A 20,712-nucleotide genomic window follows, 5' to 3' on the forward strand; every position below is an offset into this window, starting at 1 on the left:
CGCTGTTTCGATGACAAACTTTGAGCCTGGAGCTTGTTTTCAACAAGTTAAGTGGACTCAAGGCGTGTGTATATTAACCATAGCAACACACTGCCCGATAGCATCAGCAATTACCTCAAGAAATTGTGAATAGGTGAAGGTGGGAAAACAGCAGGGACCATTATGTGAATCATCACAATACATGTTATTGTTGGCGGCCTGCTGTAAGCTACAGAAGGGAAGACAGTGAGGGGCTATGTGTAAATGATAACACATATAGCTGATGCTTTTCAAAATGTCGGCTAGACAAACGACGCCTAATGTTACAAACTTCTATGCATCATAACGATATTGGCTGGGGTCCAGTGACATCATTATGGCGAGCACAGGATGGGTAGGGGTCAATGTGAGTGCGCAATGTGTGTGTGTGTGTGTTAGATTGCAAGGTAAACGCATTTGTTTAAAAAAATAACTAAAATTGCCACGACATAAAAACACAATAATACTCACTCTAATCAAATTAAAGTAACTCAATTATATATGGGAAGTGTGGAACATTCGTTCAGTCTTACGCGTTGTGAAAACCTTTGCTAACAAAGCTGCAACAACAATGCAGATGATATAATGATCTTGATCATTGATATAATGGGCATTGAACACCGGATAACAATCGATTTTCCTGAAAGGTAATGTATTTTACAGTATCTGATTCTGATGCCAATATCCCACTAAGGAGGAATCTGCTGCGAATAAGAGGCATTGCGCTCGAATGTTTGTGTAGTTCTCATGTCTTCCAACATGGCTGCCTATAGCAAACATCGTATTATCGAGAAGCAGCAGCCTGCGTGATCACTAGGGTTGGGCATCGTTTGGATTTGAACGATTCCGGTTCCGATTCTCCATTTCGATTCCTGTTCTAAACGATTCTCGATTCCGATTCTTTGAGGTGCAGGTCAAAACAGGTCACAGCTTATTTCGCAGGAGATTTTTTATTTTATTTTATTTTTTATCTTAAATTGTTCTCATACTATTCACATTGTCAGTTGACTTGATACAGTTTCATTTGGTTGCTGTACTGTAACTAGGGTATTAATTAACAAAGTAATTCGATTCTTTTTTTAAAGAATCGAAATTAAGAATCGAAATGCAAATATGTTACTTCCGGTTCCAGAACCGGACGTTAGGAACTGGTTCCTATTAGAACCGGTTCTCTGTGCCCAACCCTAGTGATCACGAGCAGAGTTGAAAAATGTACCCGGTGGCTCTGGACTGATGCGTACAGAGGCATCGGGGAACAGCTGACCTGGGGGGCCGGGCCCCCAGTTAGCGGCGCTGATCCTCTCTTACGTAACATCCAATCATAAAGGCCCCTGTCTGGTAAGCCATGCCCCCAGCATGGCCCCTTCACTCTCCCATTCATCAGAATATGGCCTCGTTACACCCCCCTGTTAGAATGTTGGAAGCGGTGGGGGAGGCGTTCATCTACTGCTGGAGATGTGGGAGTGGGTCGAACCACTGGTGAAAGAGGAGGGGTGGAGGGGCAAGGTGGTATGACAGGGGTTATGCAACTTAAAACTAACCTATGGGCGACAGCCCATATCAGTGCAGATTTTCGGACTAAACAGCAACTGCTTCCCAACATTTTGATCGGCATGACAATTTGACCTCCAAAAGGTTCATAAAGGATAAGGCCGGTGTAATATTATTATTGTTTCATATTGTCAACATAGTCTATGAAAAGACCAAAACCTACAATGCGTTTCTTCTACTTACTTACAACTAAGGGTCCATCCAGCCAACACCAGATTACAGCTCATACCCAGAAGTCATAGAACTCCATTGTTGTCAAAAAGAAACTGTTAAAACAAGTCACACAGCCATACTGTTCAGTATAATTCATCGTTGCACTTTTCCCTGCACTTTCAACTTATGATGTGACAGCGATTGCTTTCGAGTCCGCCTGAACAGGAACTACTTCCGAAGCGATCTCCGTCACATCATAAACTAGTTCCAGGAAAAAGTACAATGCCTGTGTTCATCGTTCAGTCACTGTGACTTGTTTTAACCGTTGTTGGACAACAATGGGAGTTCTATGACTTCTACACACAGCTACATTGTTGACCAGCTCAATAAGAACCAACTTAACTTCACTGTCACCACAATGAAACATTGATTTCACAATTTTCCAACACTGTTTACGTGAGCTTTCAATGTCGGGATCACAGGATATTTTTCATCCTCAATATGGAGTCACATGCCAAAAACATATTGATAAAAGGTAGGCACTACCGCGATACAGCGATCGTGTGTACTATAGGCCTGTCCCCGACTAAGGATTTGTATAGTCGAGTCGACCTTGATTGGCCGAAATTTGTCGACTGGTAGAATGCAATTTTTAAGGATTATAATATACTTTTTTTATCATTCCATTTGGGCTGTGGGGGGTGCTTAATGTCTAAAGGAGTCGACTGAAGGCTTCTTGTCCTCTGCGAAAGCATGCAATTGGTTCACTGATGGATACATCTTGATATGATAGTGTGTTCATTAGACGGGTGAAATCCTCTTTCAGTGCCTCTGTGCCCGTTTTCCTAGGCAGTTAGCCTCGCTGGTATGCACGCCATTAGCGTTAGCCGCGCTTCTAGGCCTCTTTGCTTTTGGAAAGAATGATCCCCAAAAATATATATATATATTATAATTTTTTTTTCTTCATTCGACTAAGAGGTTGGCAGTCGACTACGACTCCTTTCGATCGATTAGTCGACTATTTGACTAGTCAACCCTAGTGTACTGCAAGTGTCAGTATTACTGATTGGACGTAGCAATGCTGCACGCATAATTTCCATTTTCTGAAAGTCTGGATTTCCAAGATTCACTGCGTCAAAATGATGATCATTTGATCCTAGGGTGATAAGCCTAGTGCACACCATTGCCATTTTCAGTCTGTACTGAAACAACATATACACTGCATGTTCAGGGTTAAAAGGAACATGGCAACATTATGGCAGCCTAAAACTCCGGGCCAACAACTAGGCTAGTTGATTCATATCCGCTTCCATTAATTTGTGCTGAGCTAGGCTAGCTTGCAGAGGAAATTGGTTATCTATCTCCTTGTCTGACTCTGGAGAAGACGGTAACCGCTTTTCCCATAATGTTGACATGTTCCTTTAAATGAGGTAGGGATGGGCAAAACTCACTAAATTACTATTCGATTACTAATCGAAAATCCCAGACTGTTATGGTACCTGGCAAGCGAGCTGTACCCAGCATGCCGTTCAGCGGTGTGACAGCTAACAGGGTCCCCTCTCAATACACTACACAGTGTAGTTGGCAGTAAAAACAAGGGTACATTTTTTTTGACAAATATATTTACATAAACAAATAGTTCCTTTAAAAAAAATCTAAATTATTGAACGACTATTCGGAATTTTTTCGAAAATCAATGCCCATCCGTAAAATGAAGGCAATCGACCATATTCACACATCAACCATTTTGCCCAACCCAACCCGAGCATGACATAGGAGCAAAATGGCCGCCGTGGAGGAAAAGGCTGTTAGTTCCTTCAGCGGCGTTGCCTCCAGGTCGGGTGACCCCTGTAGGGTGACCAGGTGACCGCTTGTCCCCTGTAGGCTGAAAGGGCTGTTAGTTCCTTCCTACCAGCGGACGTCTGCCTGAACGTCTCGCTCTTCTTCTTCCTCCACTTCCATGGCTTGAGGAGACGGCCCAGAGTGGCGAACTTGCTCCGCCGCCGGATGGGAGGCGTGTGTGTGCCCGGGACCAGCGAATCAGAGCGCAGCGCTGCCAGCCGCTCCACCTCCTCGGCTGGAAAACAAGAGAGGAGACAGGCTCAATGAAGAGGCGGCAGCAACAACAACAAAAACAACAACAGACAATCAAAACACTAAGAGAGGACAGTTTCATGAATAGAAAGATCTTGAATTTGAAAGGAATACTGGAGCACACTGGTATTATTTCTACTTAGGAATACCATCAACAGACCTTCTTCAGGGTAATGACAGCAATGGTGTTTGACATCTTACACATAGCTTTCAGTCCAAGGACTTCATGGTTCTCACATACAGTATGACGTCCTTGGACTAAAAGCTATAATGTAAGATTATATTATATTATTTCCACATAAAGTGAAGGAGCAAGAATAGCAGTGTGCGAACCTGGAGAAAATGAAGGTGTGGGAATGAAATGAAGAGAAAGATCAACAACAAAATATAAAACAGAATTTCTCCTTATGAGCAGCTTAACACAGAGCTCCAGCTGCCATAACACACCCGTGATATGAACTAGATATACTGTATGCCGTCGTGGCCGACAGCAAGTATGTCCCCAATGACACCATTTGACCGTTCCCCTGATCTGGTGAAACGGCTCAGCCTACCGTAACCGACTATGTTTATACAGCTTTTAAAAAACGGCGGTCACTAGATGCCACACATGAGGTTCAGTGAGAATCACATGAACAGCCTACGAGGAGCAGGAAACAAAAGCCGTTTTGTTTTTGTCATGTGAATGGTGCTCATTATATTGTGCCGCACAACGCTAGGATAACACAAAGTAACACCACAGTTCAAATATCATCATGATCGGGCAAGCTGTTGTGGAGTAATTAAATTTTTTTTAATTTGTGAGAATAGCGCCACAGTGAGGCGAAATTACTCAAAAAAACACAGGCATCCCAAAAACATTATTTGTCAAGTTTGGTGGAGATTGGACAACGCATTCACGATAAATTATGTGTTTTTCAGAAATTGGACCGGATCTGGCAGTCATACGGTTTAGCCAGATCGATTTAATTTGAGGAGGTTAATGTCCATCACTTTCAATCTCCAGCCAATTCTACTATTCCTTAGTTGCATTTGCACCTTGCCAGGTTTTTGTACCTCGTTGTCTGCACATTCTCAGGGGCTCATACAGAACCAAGCATTTCACTGTAATGTATACATGACAAATAAAAACGTTAAACTTGACATCTCTCTCTCTCTCTCTCATAGGCTACATTCACACTGCAAGCCGTAGCTTAGAAAATTACTTTATTGTCAATGTACACAAGGCAATTGAAATTTGTCTTTTTTGCATATCCCTCCTACTAGTGACACATACACACAGTCCCCCACACATACTGTATGCATTTCATCAAAGAGAGGTCAGAGTGCAGGGTCGCCAGTAGTGCAGCGCCCCTGGAGCAGTTTTGGGGGTTCAGTGCCTCGCTCAAAGGCACATAGGCAGAGATGGTGGTAATACCAGCCACCCTTCAGTCACCAGCTCACAGCTGGGATACACGCTCCCATCAGTGGCGGGGATCAAACCGGCGACCTTTCGGTTACTGGCCGGCCTCTTTACCTAGGCCATCCTGCCTATACCCTTGGCTGTTCACATTATTATTATTATTATAATATATTTTTTAACCCTTTCACTGCCGCACTAACCCTTTCACGGCAACAATACATAGAAGGTTAACCCTTTCACTGCCACACGACAGCCGGTTAACGACCGTCGGTAGTGTGATAGTAAAGGGTTAACCTTCTGTAGTGTGGCAGTGAAAGGGTTAATGTGGCCATGATCAGATTCCAGTGAACTGGTGACGCTTCTGAACTGAACCGCTTGCACAAATTAACAATAAAGAAGATGGACGTAAAAATAATTGTGACAAACGTCCATCTAGACTAGAGAGTGACGTAAAAGTCGCATGAAAGTCACATGACTGTTCAGACTGAGGTTGTGTCACAAAAGATCACCACCCGTATCTGATTTCATTAGGACCACATAAGGAAGTCAAGTCAAGTCAAGTCAAGTCAAGAGTTTTAATTGTCACGGCATACAGGTATACAATGAAATGCGGGTGGTCTTGCCCGCAACGATGTGCAATACAGTGGTACATATAATAGAATCAAAAGAAGAAAACAACATTGTGCAGTAACAGGTAGCAGGTAACATGGAGTGACATCTCGGTATCTGTACATAGTTATTTACAGAGCATGTGTGACATGCTAGTTAGCTTTGGTAGTGCAATACACTGTTCCTGTTATTCTAATTTAAAGTGTCCTTTCCTTTGGCCATAAGTGTGCGTGTGTGCGACATGAGTGTGTGCCCGCTCATGTTAAAGTGTTAAGTGGCTGCTCGTGTGTGAGCGTGCACAGTGTGCGTGTCGTGTGTGTGTTCATGTGTGCTTGTGTGTGGACAGTTCAATGTTCTGAGCACTCAATGTTCATTGTTCATGGCTCTGATGGCCTGGGGGAAGAAGCTGAGCCTAAGCCGCTCTGTCCTAGTAGCTGGGGTTCGCAGGCGTCTGCCTGACCTCAGCAGCTGAAACAGGCTGTTATTGGGGTGGTGAGGGTCTTTCATTATCCTGCAGGCTCTGGATTTGCACCTCTTGTTGTATAGAACCTGCAGGGGGGGTAGTGCAATACCCGTGGTACGCTCGGCTGAGCGCACCACTTTCTGTAGGGCCTTCTTGTCCTGTGCCGTGCTGTTTCCATACCAGGCAGTGATGTTTCCGGTCAGGATGCTCTCTACAGCTCCTGAGTAGAAGGACTGGAGTATCTTCCCCGATACTCTGAACTTCCTTAACTGTCTCAGGTGGTAGAGACGCTGTTTCGCCTTCTTTAATACTGTGTCTATGTGTGTTGACCATGTCAGGTCCTCTGAGATGTGGACCCCCAGGTACTTGAAGCTGCTCACCCTGTCCACGGTAGCCCCGTTTATCATCAGTGGTGTGTGTGTCTCCTGCTGTCCTCTCCTATAATCCACGATCAGTTCCTTGGTTTTGCCAATGTTCAGGAGCAGGCTGTTGTCCTGGCACCAGCGTTCCAGTACCTCAACCTCCTCCCGGTAGGCCTTCTCGTCGTTGTCCGAGATCAGCCCCACCACCACCGTGTCATCTGCGAACTTCACTATGGAGTTGGAGCTGAACTTGGCCACACAGTCGTGTGTGTAGAGTGAGTACAGCAAGGAAGTGGCCCAAATCAGAACTGAAAAGATCAGATTCCATGCGATTTGAGGCTGCCATTCACACTGTCATGAAAGAATCATATCGGAGTTACATTATGAGCAAAATAATCTGATCTGGGCCAATTTCGCCTGCAGTACTGTGAACATAGCGCCACACACACCGTCTTTCTCTGGTCTGCATCCCCTTAACAATTGTGTGTATTGAGCCGTACTGTGTATTGTACCTATTCTGCAATCTGTTAAATAAAATTCACACACACACACACTCCTACTACAGCTTCAGCTCCACATATACAGAGATGGATTGTGTTCATTGTGTCTGTTTAGTTGAGTTTTCCTGTCTTTCCAGGGGAACCAGCTGGAACTAAAAGGCATCATCTCTGTATGTTATCCATCAGTTACTTCATCCATCGCCACTCTTATGTGTTACATAACGAGCCATAAGGGCTTCAGGTGGAGCAGCGCAGCCCTGCCTGAAGCCTAGTAAAGTCCCCATCTTGGCTGACAGGTAGACGCTTGGCAGGAAAACAAGCACATCTCCTGACAGTGGGATCTTGTTGTAAACAAACCAAATCATGTGAATAGCAGTAGCCCTACTAGGCCACGGCGTTGAAATGACAGGACCTATAGGAGGTTTGTCTGAGAGACCAAGGGGGTGTGGATTCATTTGTGGCAGCCCACCGCATCAGATAGATCCAACATGAACAGATTCCCAGACGGACACAGTAAGAATATTTACTGACTGTGCTTCCGTTCGGTTGATGTGTGTATTAGCTACATATGTACGGTACTGTGATATATAGTATCAAACTGAAACAGTATTTTCACTTGACATTCTTCTCAACTCTCTTCTGAAATCATTAAACTGAGAAATCTAACTAAGTAAGTATTTTCTGTTACTGGTTAGCATTAATTAAGACGACAGAATTGTGTATCACGATTCCACAATATCCCCAAAACCCCGCCATATGACGATAATGCAGATAGACGATATACGATCAATATCATTGCCCAGCCTGAGATGAACTCTGAACCAGATACAGGAGCCCCCCTCAGACCCGTGCAGCTGGCTGCTATATAGATGCTGAATCACTTGCGTGTCCCTCACGGAGAAGGAATGATGCACACTGATTATAATGAGCTCACGTTTGCTGTGCTAATGATCAATTTTTTTTCTTTCTTTTTTTTTTAAATACAAAAAAAACGAAATTAAAGCTTTGCTAAATTAAGTCACAGCCTAACCCTAACCCTAACCCTGGTCAAATAAAACATAATCCCAATAGTTAGACAACGGTTATTTTGTCCCCATCATGTTCCTTTAAAAATAAATAAATATATAAAGCTAGCCTCACCTACTCGAAAAAAGAAAAGCACAACAAGATAGCTCTCTTCAAATCATTTCCGATGTATGTGTCAAAATAGGTCCAGAGGGTTTTGCATGAGTATATGCTTATATAGAGAGAGAGCAACAACCAACATAGCTATCTAGCCTCACCTACTCGAAAAAAGAAAAGCACAACAAGATAGCCCTCTTCAAATCATATCTGTGTCAAAATAGGTCCAGAGGGTTTTGCATCATAATAAGGTACCACAGCAGGATACATCTCTGCTGTCACCCGCAGGCCGACTGGCTGAGAGCAAGGGAGCGGCCGGTCAGCGAGCAGAACACACCCTCCTGCTCTCCACTCCTCCATGCAGCTACTGTACTCTTACAATCTAAACTTCTCCTCACCTTCCAGCGGGCCAACTCCACGGCAGTTGCTACAGATATGTTTGATCTCTTTCCCAATCTGGCAATGGATTATGAACGGCATGTTGTTGTTATTTGCAGCGGGTTGTTGTTGCTGTTGTTGCTGCTGCTTGCCATTAGTGCGGGTCTTCATCCTGACCAGGCAGAACGCTCTCCTCCTCCGCGGCTTCTCTTCGGGCGCTGCTGCTGCTGCCGTAGACAGAGCGCCGTCCCGGGGTCGAGGAGCTCCAGGATCATCGCACCACGGCGGGCGCTGCATCACGTCGCTTCCACAACCCGCCATACTGGACTCTGTCTGCAGGGTTGAACCCGCCGCTGCTGCTGCTTATCCTCTCTCGGCGAAGAGGGGAATTAGAAACGTATGCGGTCCCGTCCACACACACACACACACACACACACACACAGACGATCCCCTCCGGACCACCACGCCAATCCCGGCCTGCTATTGCGCATGGGACCAGCGACGTCACAGCCAATGAGTTTGAAGCGGCAGGAGATTCTCGCCGATTTGTAATAGTGTGTCTGTCTGCACAGATTGGGTTCATTCCGAGCCGTGGTCGTGGATGATTTATAATAGAGTTGATCTAAAAATAGACGTGTTTGCGTAAACTACACTGACGTGTCTTAACAGTTTCACAATTTAGAGGGAAATCCATTTTACAGGGACCCTGATGTAAACCAGACGAAAGTCTTTCTCTGGTCTGCATCCCCTTAACAATTGTGTGTATTGAGCCGTACTGTATTGTACCCATTCTGCAATCTGTTAATACAATTTTCAATCAAGCAATCAACACAAGGTGACAAACGTTAAGTACCGGTGCCTTCCACGACCTGATTTCCACACAGTAGCATGCATAATTGCTCTTCCTTCTCACTTGATTGATTGATTGATTGAACACTTTATTAACTGATTGCAGAATGGGTACAATACAGTACAGCTCAATACACACAATTGTTAAGGGGATGCAAACCAGAGAAAGACTTTCGTCTTGTTTACATCAGGGTCCCCCATTTTCAATTCATCAGGACATATATGACATACTTGACATACAGATAGTCAGTACTGCTACATCTATACATTTATGACATACCAGATTTGCAAATACAGTACTGTTTGTGATACAGAAGGAGTCAAGAAAAGGGAGTATATACATTTGACGTAGAAACTGTACATTGGAGGAGGTTGGGTGGGGGGGGGGGTGGGGTACATTGGGATATTGACAACCATACTGGGTAATTTACATTGGAGGTGGTTGGGGGGGGGGGGGGGGGGGAGAAACACTGTATAAACAAGCAAAACTGTACAATTGAGGGGGGGGGGGGGGAGACACTGTACAAACAAGCAAAATTGTACATTGGACTATTGACAACCATACTAGGTAAATGACTGTACATTGGAGGGGGTTGGGTTAGGATATTTACAGGGGCCAGTTTTGAATTGCAGTCTCCCGTAGGTGTCCCTTGAGAGAGGTTTTGAAAGTGGGTAGTGATCCACATTCCTTTACAGCTTTGGGTAGGGCGTTCCACATTGATGTGGCATAATTGCGAAACGTGTTTAGTCCCTTATTTGAGCCGAATCTGGGTTTAACATGATCTGTGGAGCTCCCTCTGGTGTTGTGATCGTGGTATTCACTGACCTTTGAGAAGTATTTTGACATGTACATGGGTACCTTGTACAGGTACATTGTACATTGATGAGAGCGTGGATTAGTTACAGATCTCAAATGGCTCACAAGGCAGTATAGAGCTCTCCAACTAGCCCCTGCCTGCTTCTGAATAGCTCAACAAGCATTCTCAGAAATCTTCCATCACAAGAAGATTGGAAGATAGAAATCAAATTGTTTGATAGATTGTAAATGTGTAAATTTTACCCACTCAAAATACCCATTTTACTACAGAAAAAGCTAATCGAAGGCACAAACCATATGCCTCAAATTGACATTATTAGTCTGTTGAGGAGGAAGGTTCAGGTAATAATCTGGTCGAGGAAACAGAAAAGATCAATCTCCACTAGAGGTCAGTGAGTTCAGTATACCAATATAAGCCAAGGAAGGCATGTCAATATGGAATACACCAGAGGATAGCATGCATCTGTCTTGTCTGTCAACATTACATGTAATGTGTACATACACACACAATCGATTCCGGCTCCTCCCAGCAGCATGTCGAAGTGTCCTTAACCTCCTAACTGCTCCCCATGAGCAGGTCGGTAACGTGCACGGTCGCCTCTGCCGTCGGTGTGTGAGTGTGTGAGTGAATGGGTGAATGTGAGGGCCACATGAGTTGTAAAGCACTTTGGATAAAAGCTCTATATATAAATGCAGTCCATTTACAGTATGGAGAGTGAGAGGTTTGAACATTTGCCGTTTAGATCATATATTTAGCCCATAAAAAGGAGAATATAATGAGTAGCTTATGTGAACCTTTTTATTTTATTTTATATTATAGCTTTGTATATGTAGCTCAGTGGGTAGAGTGTAGAGCATGACACTAGGAGACAACCATGGTTCCCATTGGGGTCACTCAGGGGCGTCGTTTTGGTGTGGCACTAGCCATAGCTTGGCTTGTGACAAAAATATTGAATTTGCGTGTCATTTGTGACGCACACTGCCGCGTTGTAGTTGAACGCCAGACAGAGGTGGCTGCTCTTTGTCTCAGAATAAACAACCAAGCCGCCAAGTACCCACCTGGCTACCTGTCTTTGCATAACAATAGGCATAGCTCAGGCCAATGTATCATCGCAGCCAATGTAAATGTGTCAATCAAATAAATTGGGCCTATATCAGGGTCTTTTGTCTGGGGGCGCATACAGACAGTGAAATGAGGGTGGACTGGCCATGCCTGCTTTGTAGATCATATTGCACAACTGATTTTTTTTTTATCTACGAAGGGGGGGAGGACACCACCCTGTCACCCCTGCGACCTTCCAACTATATAAGTAGCACCGGCCGCAACAGCCACCCTCCCTCCTTGCCATGCCTTGGCTTTTACTGAAACGACGCCACTGGGGTCACTCATACTAAATCAAATCTAATCATAGTATTGATTAGATTCAATGTATTGTCATTGCACAAGAGTACAACGAAATTAAGTGATCTAACCAGAGTGTAAGGTGTGTCAGCATTGTGAGGCTTTGGATAAAGCATTCAGCATTTATGATGAATTGAAAATGGGGGACCCTGATGTAAACAAGACGAAAGTCTTTCTCTGGTCTGCATCCCCTTAACAATTGTGTGTATTGAGCTGTACTGTACTGTACCCATTCTGCAATCTGTTAATACAATTTTCAATAAATCAATCAATCAATCTATTCACCAAATAGAATACTGCTACAAGGCTGCTAATACTATACTACTACTATTATAACCACACTCGTCATCTACTCCTGGATTATTTTAGCTGAGCTACAAAAAAGCCAAAGGGAGATCCATTATAACTCTGTTGTGGGTATTTATTCCTCCATACCGATACACTTTTTACAATGGCGAGCGGCCAGGGTAATGATATCCTTAACATCAGCTGGGATACACTCCTTCTCTCTTCTGTTACCCCAGAACTCCACCAAAAACTAACTAAAAACTCTCTCATTCTCACGTGAGACCCCCCCCCCCCCCTGAACAGCTCTCCATTCGGGGCCATTGGGATGCATCTAATAAATCTCTAGAGGACCGGCAAATGTAAACAGACGTGGGGCTGTTTGTAGAGCTAAATCTATACTTTATAGTATTGCTATCTGTCCATTCTCATTGTCAATTTGGACCATAAACCGTCCCTTCAAAATGGATTAAAGAAATAATTTTTTCATCAATAAGTTCTCATTTTATAGCGCCGTGAATATAAACGTTATACGGCATTTGGTCTAGTATATTTCCTGGAAGGCGAGATAAAGGGCTAATAGATACTAACGTTATATCCAATGGCATTTCCGTTATACAGATGCTACAGTTAAAACTCAAACTGCATATGATCGGCACGATCCTCAAGCATGTATGCATGAAAGGGGGGGGGGGGGGGGGCGGGGGACGTCATTTCTTATTATTGATTACCAATAACCGCGTTCGTCTAAGTAGCCACATAGGCCGATCGTATCGTATCGTATCATAACAAGGCTCGATCGGGCTGTAATTTCCGTGAAAAAGATCTTACCATGAGCCGGTTAGATCCCCCCGAGCATTTCCCCGTTATCGATCGCCATCTGGTAGATCGATATGTCCATTGGCTGATGATAAATCCCCTTATTGCATAGTGAAATCCGCAATCCAAAGGGTAATCCTAGCTACATGCTGCACATCCAGAATCCAGCTAACTGAAAACTCCATTGAAAGTCAAAAAAAAGAATGCTCCGTTCAGCCACAGGGCACACTGAATTATCGCGATAGCGCCCCTAAGAGGATCTGGCCGGTATTGCACTCTCTAATTCAAAGAGTAGCGTACATCTGCAGTGCATCTCGGCGACCTTGAATAGGTTATTAAAACGGAATAAAAGCAAAAACAACTTGCCACGGATATATCCGTGCTTCTGTCCACAACGGGTGGAATCGAAACACGGAGATCTCCGTGGTCGGGCGCCATTAAAGCAACTCACATTTGCATGTATTGCTACACTCCTACTCCTACTACTACTACTACAATTACTACTACTACTACTACTACTACTACTACTACTACTACTACTACTACTACTACTACTACTACTACAATTACTACTACTACTACTACTACTACTACAATTACTACTACAATTACTACTACTACTACTACTACAATTACTACTACTACTACTACTACTACTACAATTACTACTACTACAATTACTACTACTACTACTACTACTACTACTACTACTACAATTACTACTACTACAATTACTACTACTACTACTACAATTACTACTACTACAATTACTACTACTACTACTACTACTACTACTACTACTACTACTACTACTACTACTACTACTACTACTACCACTACCACTATGAATTGAAAATGGGGGACCCTGAACAAGACAAACGTCTTTCTCTGGTCTGCATCCCCAATTGTGTGTATTGAGCCATACTGTATTGTACCCATTCTGCAATCTGTTAAATATAGTTTTCATTCATTCATTCATTCATTCATTCATTCATTCATTCATTCATTCATTCATTCATTCATTCACACTACTACTGTACAATTACTACTACTAATAGCCTAGTAATATCTCACTGTTTTATGGACTACCGGATGGTTTAGTGTAGCCTATTGTAAGCAGTTTACAGCGGTTCATAAATAGTTCTGAGGAAGTATACTCCAGGTGCGTATAGGTTACGAAACGGATAATGAAGGAGAATATAAAAAAAAACTGCACACTGACAAAAAAGAAAGAAAGTACCCAGAGGCTTACAGATGAAAAAAAAATAGGGGTGTATTTACTTATGTAAGGTGTTCTGTGTCTCCACCCTGGATATTTTTGTTTCTGGACTCAGTGTGTGGGTTTCTTTCATCACCTCATGAAGCATTTAAAGTAAACCCATAGAACTATATAATAAAACACATCAGCAGGGAAAACAAGCTGAGACCAGTAAAACCTGCGCCTGTGGCACTACTGCCCCCTACTGGTATGGTAATGGTATGATCAGCACTTGGTCTGTTCAGACTGCAGACAGAAGTTTCAAGTTCAAGTTTCAAGTTTCTTTAATATTTGTCATACAGAAGTACAGAATACTTTTATACAAAATGCTTCTTACTGTTACGCTCCAGAGACTGTGCAAGACAAGATAAGTATGAAATAAAATAACATAGTAAAATTAGAAGTAAAAAATGAGGTCACAGTGTTCAGTTTAGACATATGTACAATGTTCGATGCAGAATAGACGTGAAGTGACCCGAATATGATTATTTTTGCTCCTCAGATCTGTTCTTTTCATGACAGCGTGAACAGCACAAATCCCATTGAATCTGATCTTTTCAATTCTGATTCGGACCACTTTCATATGTAGTCCACTCCTAAATCAGATACAGGTCTGATTCTTTTGCAATGCAACCTCAGTCTGAACAGTCAGGAATTCATGCAACTTTTACGTCACTCTAGATTGACATTCATCACAATTCTGCGCTGGCAGTCACTCAGTGAATACAAACATGGAAGACAGCTGTGATGGAGGTGGTCAGTGGATACAAACATGGAAGACCGCTGTGATGGAGGTGGTCAGTGGATACAAACATGGAAGACAGCTGTGATGGAGGTGGTCAGTGGATACAAACATGGAAGACAGCTGTGATGGAGGTGGTCAGTGGATACAAACATGGAAGACAGCTGTGATGGAGGTGGTCAGTGGATACAGACATGGAAGACAGCTGTGATGAGGTGGTCAGTGAGGTGTTTACATTATAGATATTTGGGGTGATACTTCTGTACAAGCGAAACTTGAGGGGCCATATCATAACCGCTGTGTTTGAAAGCATATTGAAAGAAAACATGGCTCTCTTTCACCTCCTCGCCCCCATTATCATCTGCTCACAGATTAGATGGCCTCCACTGCACATCAATTTATAAAACATAAACTGTGACTTCAGTGTCCTCCATGTTAAGTTCATCTTTGTTATTGTTATTGGAACCTGTGTCCTATTTGCTCATACTAGATCCGGCTAGTTAGCCATACACCAATGTAAGGTCAATTGGGTCAAGCTCTTGTCTGTACAAGCTGACTGAGGACAACTCACATCTAGTCCACAGTCCACACAAAGAAGATATCAGTTGTCCGTAGTCAGCTTACAGGAACAGGAACTTGACCCCATTGACTTTGCACTGGTTTGTGGTAGAGATGCACCTATATGATACCTGGGCTTTGTCAGCTGTGCTACTCTGTATAAATCTGATCCATTACTTTTTTATTTATTTTTTTATTTGTCTTTTTCCCCCTCCATTTTCCTCCGATTTTCTCCCATCCCAATGTTAGTCGTATGCCAATTCCCAGTCCCTTCCTGGTCGCTGCGCTTTACCACCCACAGTCAGATCATTTGGGAGAGTGGAGGCTATCACATGCTTCCTCCGACACACGTCCAGCCAATCACCGCTTCTTTTCACCTGGCAGCGCGGATTCTCATTGAGAGGGCGTAGCGTGTGGGAGGACCACACTATCCCCCTCACATCCAATCCGCGCTTAGCAGGCGCCCCGACCGAACTGTAGGAGTCGCTGTTTACAACGACCCGGACCCACCCCGCCAGCTTCTCCCACCCTCTGATACAGCCAATTGTATCAGTGCAGACGGCCAGCCAAGCTGGTGACAACCCCGGAGCTGTGAGCTGGATTCGAACAGGCGAACCAAGCTCACAGCTCCGGGGCTGGTGACGAACGCAATCTCCGCTCGACCACCTAACTGCCCTGATCCATTACTTTTAATGAACAGTATATCGCTTGCAAACTGACCTAAAATGTAGTACTTTTGTCTCACTAGGGCGCTTTAGAGGATTAATCAACAACAGAACATTGTCATTTCATTGAGCTGTAATTAACACAACACAAGGATTCAATGTGCCATCAATGACATCACTGGTGGCCATAATCAAACTAATTTATTCTCAATAACTGTCAAACTAAATGAATGTGTGCAAAACAGTTTTTGGATGTGTGTGAGAACATTTTAGATGATTAATCAACAACAGAACATTGTCAACCGGTAGTTGTTTTCCTTGACCTACTACTGTCCCATAGTCTTATTTATTTGTACTATACTATTATATGTTTGAGTGTATGACTGCTCTTGCTTTTCTGTTTACTATAATTTATTGAATCTTTTATAATTTATGATGCTATCATGTACCCTTGGCGTCATTGAAAATGAGAGTCCCCCTCAATTGACACCAGTGGTAAAATATAAAACATTTAATTGGGCCATCATTTTGGGGTCATTGGACAGAGGTGATTGAGTTATAATACATTTCTCTCCATTAGAGAATTAAGGTGTCAGAAAAGCAGCAAATAAAGTCACTTTGCTTTGATTTCTGGCACGTTAGATGCGTTTCTTGGTATCGGATTTTAGTATCAGGGGAAATTCTCCAATACCGATATTCTATTTGAACCTGGTATCGGACTGATATCCGATACTAGTATTGTTATTGGTGCATTCCTTGTTTGTGGCTAACTAGCCAGAGCTAGTATGAGGAACAGCATGGCATGTGCTGAGAAAGGACTCTACCGATCAACATCACTGGTACGCATACCTGTCAACCCTCCCGTTTTTCCCGGGATTCTCCCATATTCCAACCTTGTCTCCCATTAAAATATTTCCCGTATTTTTCCTGTTTATTTATTTTTTAATGTATACAAAATGGCAACAGGTGGCAAGTGTAGATTAGAATGTTAGCACACGTCAGACCAGAAGACAGTTGCAGACAAACCTGTCGGGCAAAGTGGGGTTGTTCCCGGCGAGCTCACTCTCGGCCGTGGTTTCTCAGTGTATAATGTATGGTGCTCTGCCTCAACATGCAAGTAGGGTGAGACAACACCATTCTTTAGTCCAAATAATACCCTACTTTATACTATATTATTGTCATTAGTTTAATGTAAAGTCTGTCTTACATTGGCACTGCTTTAACGTTGCATTTACCCATAATCCATTGCTGTATTAGACCCATGTGCCAGTATAACTTTTGTAAAGTAATGAAGCGCAAATGTAAAGTTACTCAATACACAATGAAACAATATCTTTATCTATATCACATGTCAAAACTACTTTAATAAAACAAGATTTCCGTTTTTCATTTCTACTCATTCATCCAAAACAAGACAGCAATTCTACTTCTGCATGCACCGGGAGAATTGCGCTCATAGCACAGATTTGGAGTTGATAGAATGGACATTGCTGTTCTTAGGAAATGTTGCACATGGTGGAAATAATGGAAACATTAACATTTAGTGTATGTTTAAAGTTGATACATTGAGGCATGGTAGAATTTCACTTTATATTACAGCAGTATCCGTTTTTAACATTACAATTAGTGTCTGACACTATAGACACATGTTAAAAGTCAAAGTCAACTTTGTCATTTTCCAATTTGTGCAAGACATACAGAAAAATTCAATTACGTGCCCCCCTTCCCACGGTGTATATAGAAAGACAATAAACACAAAAACACAATATACAACACACAGGACTATGTACAATATAAACAGTACCTACAATTAAATTAATGAATTAATTAAATAAGAGGTAAAAGAGAACTTAGTGTAAATATTCCTTAATTTGTGTCAACGTTATAAAAATCCTATTGTATTCAACAAATTAATTATGATACACCACAATGTGCCCTTTCTATCTATTCTAAATCTATGACCTTGCGATTCCACGGCTGCGCAGTGCAGACAAGAGCAGGCGTTCCATCTCCTCTACAGAAACACTGACACTTCCATTCATTTAATGCAGGGATGTACACAGCATTTCACTTTCAACAAGGTATCTGATTAATTTAATGTAGCAATTAGTAGTTCACCCAGTCCTTGGGTACATACAGGTTTTGACCAGCAGATGGCAGCGACGAGGCAGCTCAGCAGAGAGCAGCTGAGCTCTCCCGTTTTTTCAAATCCCAATGTTGACAGCTATGCGTGGTAAGTACAGAAAATACGGCTGGGATTTTCTTTTTTAAAGAAGAAAATCTGAACTATCCCTTTAAAACGTTCTGCCATGTGAACCCCCTCTTAGAAATAGTTCCCGTAGGCTGCTCCCTGGACCAACCCTGTTCTTACTGGACCAACCTTTATTTAAAATAAAGTAAGCATCTGAGGTTTCCCTCATTTACAGAAATGACGATTGTACAGTACATAATAAAAACAATATTCACAGAAATTTAAACACCAGAGTAATTCTTTTTTAAACGTTTCAAAATAATTTAAAAATATCAACTAAAACAGTTACAGGTAGTCACACAATGGTCTGAAATCATATGTTTAAACATTCCAAGGGAAGGGAGAACCTCCAATTTCAGCGTGTTTCTCAAAGTGGGGGGCGCGCCCCCCAGGGGGGGCGCAGAGGCATGAGAGGGGGGGCCTTGAGATTTATAAAAAAAAAAAAAAAAAATGGATTACAGAAAATGATAACTAAAGTGCTATCTGTTGCAGCTGCACAGTTCTCCATGAAAATACCATTTCTCAAAATCTGAAAATCATTATTTAATAAAACACAGAAAAGGATCACCAAGTTACTCTGGATAAAAAAAACCTTTACAGACAACATTGAGACAAAGCTTCCTGACACATCTCCATCCAAACTCTTGGAAGAACTCTTTGAAATCTCATCTGATACCACCTAGAGAGCTAGTTTCAGAGTGTGGTGCTGAGTACCAAGTATCTCATCTCATGGCCCACCAAGTATCTCATGATGCAGCAGTTAAGGTGTTGATACCATTCAGCACCACATACAGTATCTGTGTGAAGCTGGCTTTTCATCCATGACAGCTCTGAAAACAAAATATAGGGCCAATTTGAAATTTATTAAATTTCAATAAATTTAAACATGGCCCATTTCATGACTATTTTGTTGGGGCGAGGGGGGGGGGGGGGGGGGGGAGTGGCAAAATATTTTGGTCCGCCAAAGGGGGGCCTGACAGAAAAAGTTTGAGAAGCACTGAGTTAGAGGCATCAAAGGAAAAGGCTGACTTCCCTAGCTCAGAACAAATTTGCCAAAATTAGCATGTAAACAAATCACCCTAAAGGGGCACAATGATGGTTTATTTTGCACATAATCTGTCCATAAACTCTAAAACAGGTTTTCACACATTCATTTAGTTGGACAGCTATTGAGAGTAAATGAGTGTGAATAATGGCCACCAGTGATGTCATCAGAGGACGTTGAATCCTTGTGTTGTGTTAATTACAGCTCAATGAAATGATAAGTCCTTATAAGACAAGGTATTGCTATTCATGGTGCTGTAATTAACACAACACAATGATTCAATGTGCCAGATCAGATGACACCCCTGGTGGCCATCATCATTCTCTCACTAACTGTAAATGACTGTATGAATGTATGCAAAACTGTTTAGGGTTTTTGGATGTGTGAGAACATTGAATTGTCAACTTGTAACTTTTAGATTATTAATCAACAACAGAACATATTATTTGTACTATACTATTATGTTTTTGATTGTACAACTGTTTTTTTTTATCATTTACTTTAAATTATTTAATCTTTTATAATTCATGATCCACCTCAATTGACACCTGAGGTAAAATTAAGTACAAATAATAATAAAAAAAAAAAAGAAAGAAAAAAGACTTGGGTCGTCATTTGAGTCATTGGTTTTTTTTGTGTGAAGTGCCCTTTTAACAGACAAAGGCCCCTCTGCCCCAAGCTGCATTGCTTGTGTGACTCAAAATACATACAGTATATTATAATATTCCTTGTTGTAACGTTGGAAATTAGCCTCATATTCAATTTTGCATATAAAAAAGGTGATTCTTAAATCTATATTTAATCAGTGCATGGATTTGTATAGAAATCATTGGATTAGTGTGTGTAGTGATTCTGTGATACGACCGTACCACAGTACACTAGGGGTACACGTGTCCCCATTTAAGAAACACACAGGAGAGGGTTACAACCTGTAGTTACACACTACCGCCAGCAGGTGGGGCAGACTTATAAGGAATGGGTACAGCGCCTCGTCTCTGCACTAGACTAGACAAGTTCTCCGTCTCCCTCCTCATTGATTGTCCTCAGTCTGTATGGCTGCAGGCTCTGTGGTGTATAAGGCTACACAGAACAATTCTCTCTCACGGTCTCTCTCCCCATCTCCTTTTCTCTCCATACCTACATCCCTCTCTTCCCTCCACCTTGCTCCCTGTTTCTCTCTCTCTATCTCTCCTTATTTCAAGTGTCTCTCATATAAACACACACACACACACTCTCTAATCCAGTGCCTCTCTCTGTTTTCTCTGATGATAAGGATACTTGAGATCAGAGCGAATGTGGGCATGAGTCTAATCAAGAGAGCCCCCTCTCTCTCTCTGCCCCCCCCCCCCCTCACCTTTCCTTCGCAGTG

The 20,712-nt window shown here is 42.5% G+C and overlaps 1 protein-coding gene across 2 annotated transcripts in view; it reads right to left on the reverse strand.

The window, feature by feature from the left end:
* phactr1 (phosphatase and actin regulator 1) overlaps window positions 1–20,712 on the reverse strand; it is a 139,387-nt gene that overhangs the window by 46,631 nt on the left and 72,044 nt on the right. Inside the window, exons 1-2 of one of the 2 annotated variants that reach the window (XM_084337891.1) lie at window positions 8,673–8,840; window positions 3,635–3,799 (exon numbers count right to left, since the gene is read on the reverse strand). In XM_084337891.1, the coding sequence (XP_084194017.1) occupies window positions 3,635–3,799; window positions 8,673–8,823 (316 nt within the window). In that variant the 5' untranslated portion in view covers window positions 8,824–8,840. Of the gene's footprint in view, window positions 1–3,634; window positions 3,800–8,672; window positions 8,841–20,712 lie in introns of those variants that run through there. The other variant, XM_084337892.1, reaches the window with a different exon arrangement.

Source organism: Notolepis coatsorum, assembly GCF_963971535.1.
Source record: "Notolepis coatsorum genome assembly, chromosome: 2".
Lineage (NCBI taxonomy): Eukaryota > Metazoa > Chordata > Actinopteri > Aulopiformes > Paralepididae > Notolepis > Notolepis coatsorum.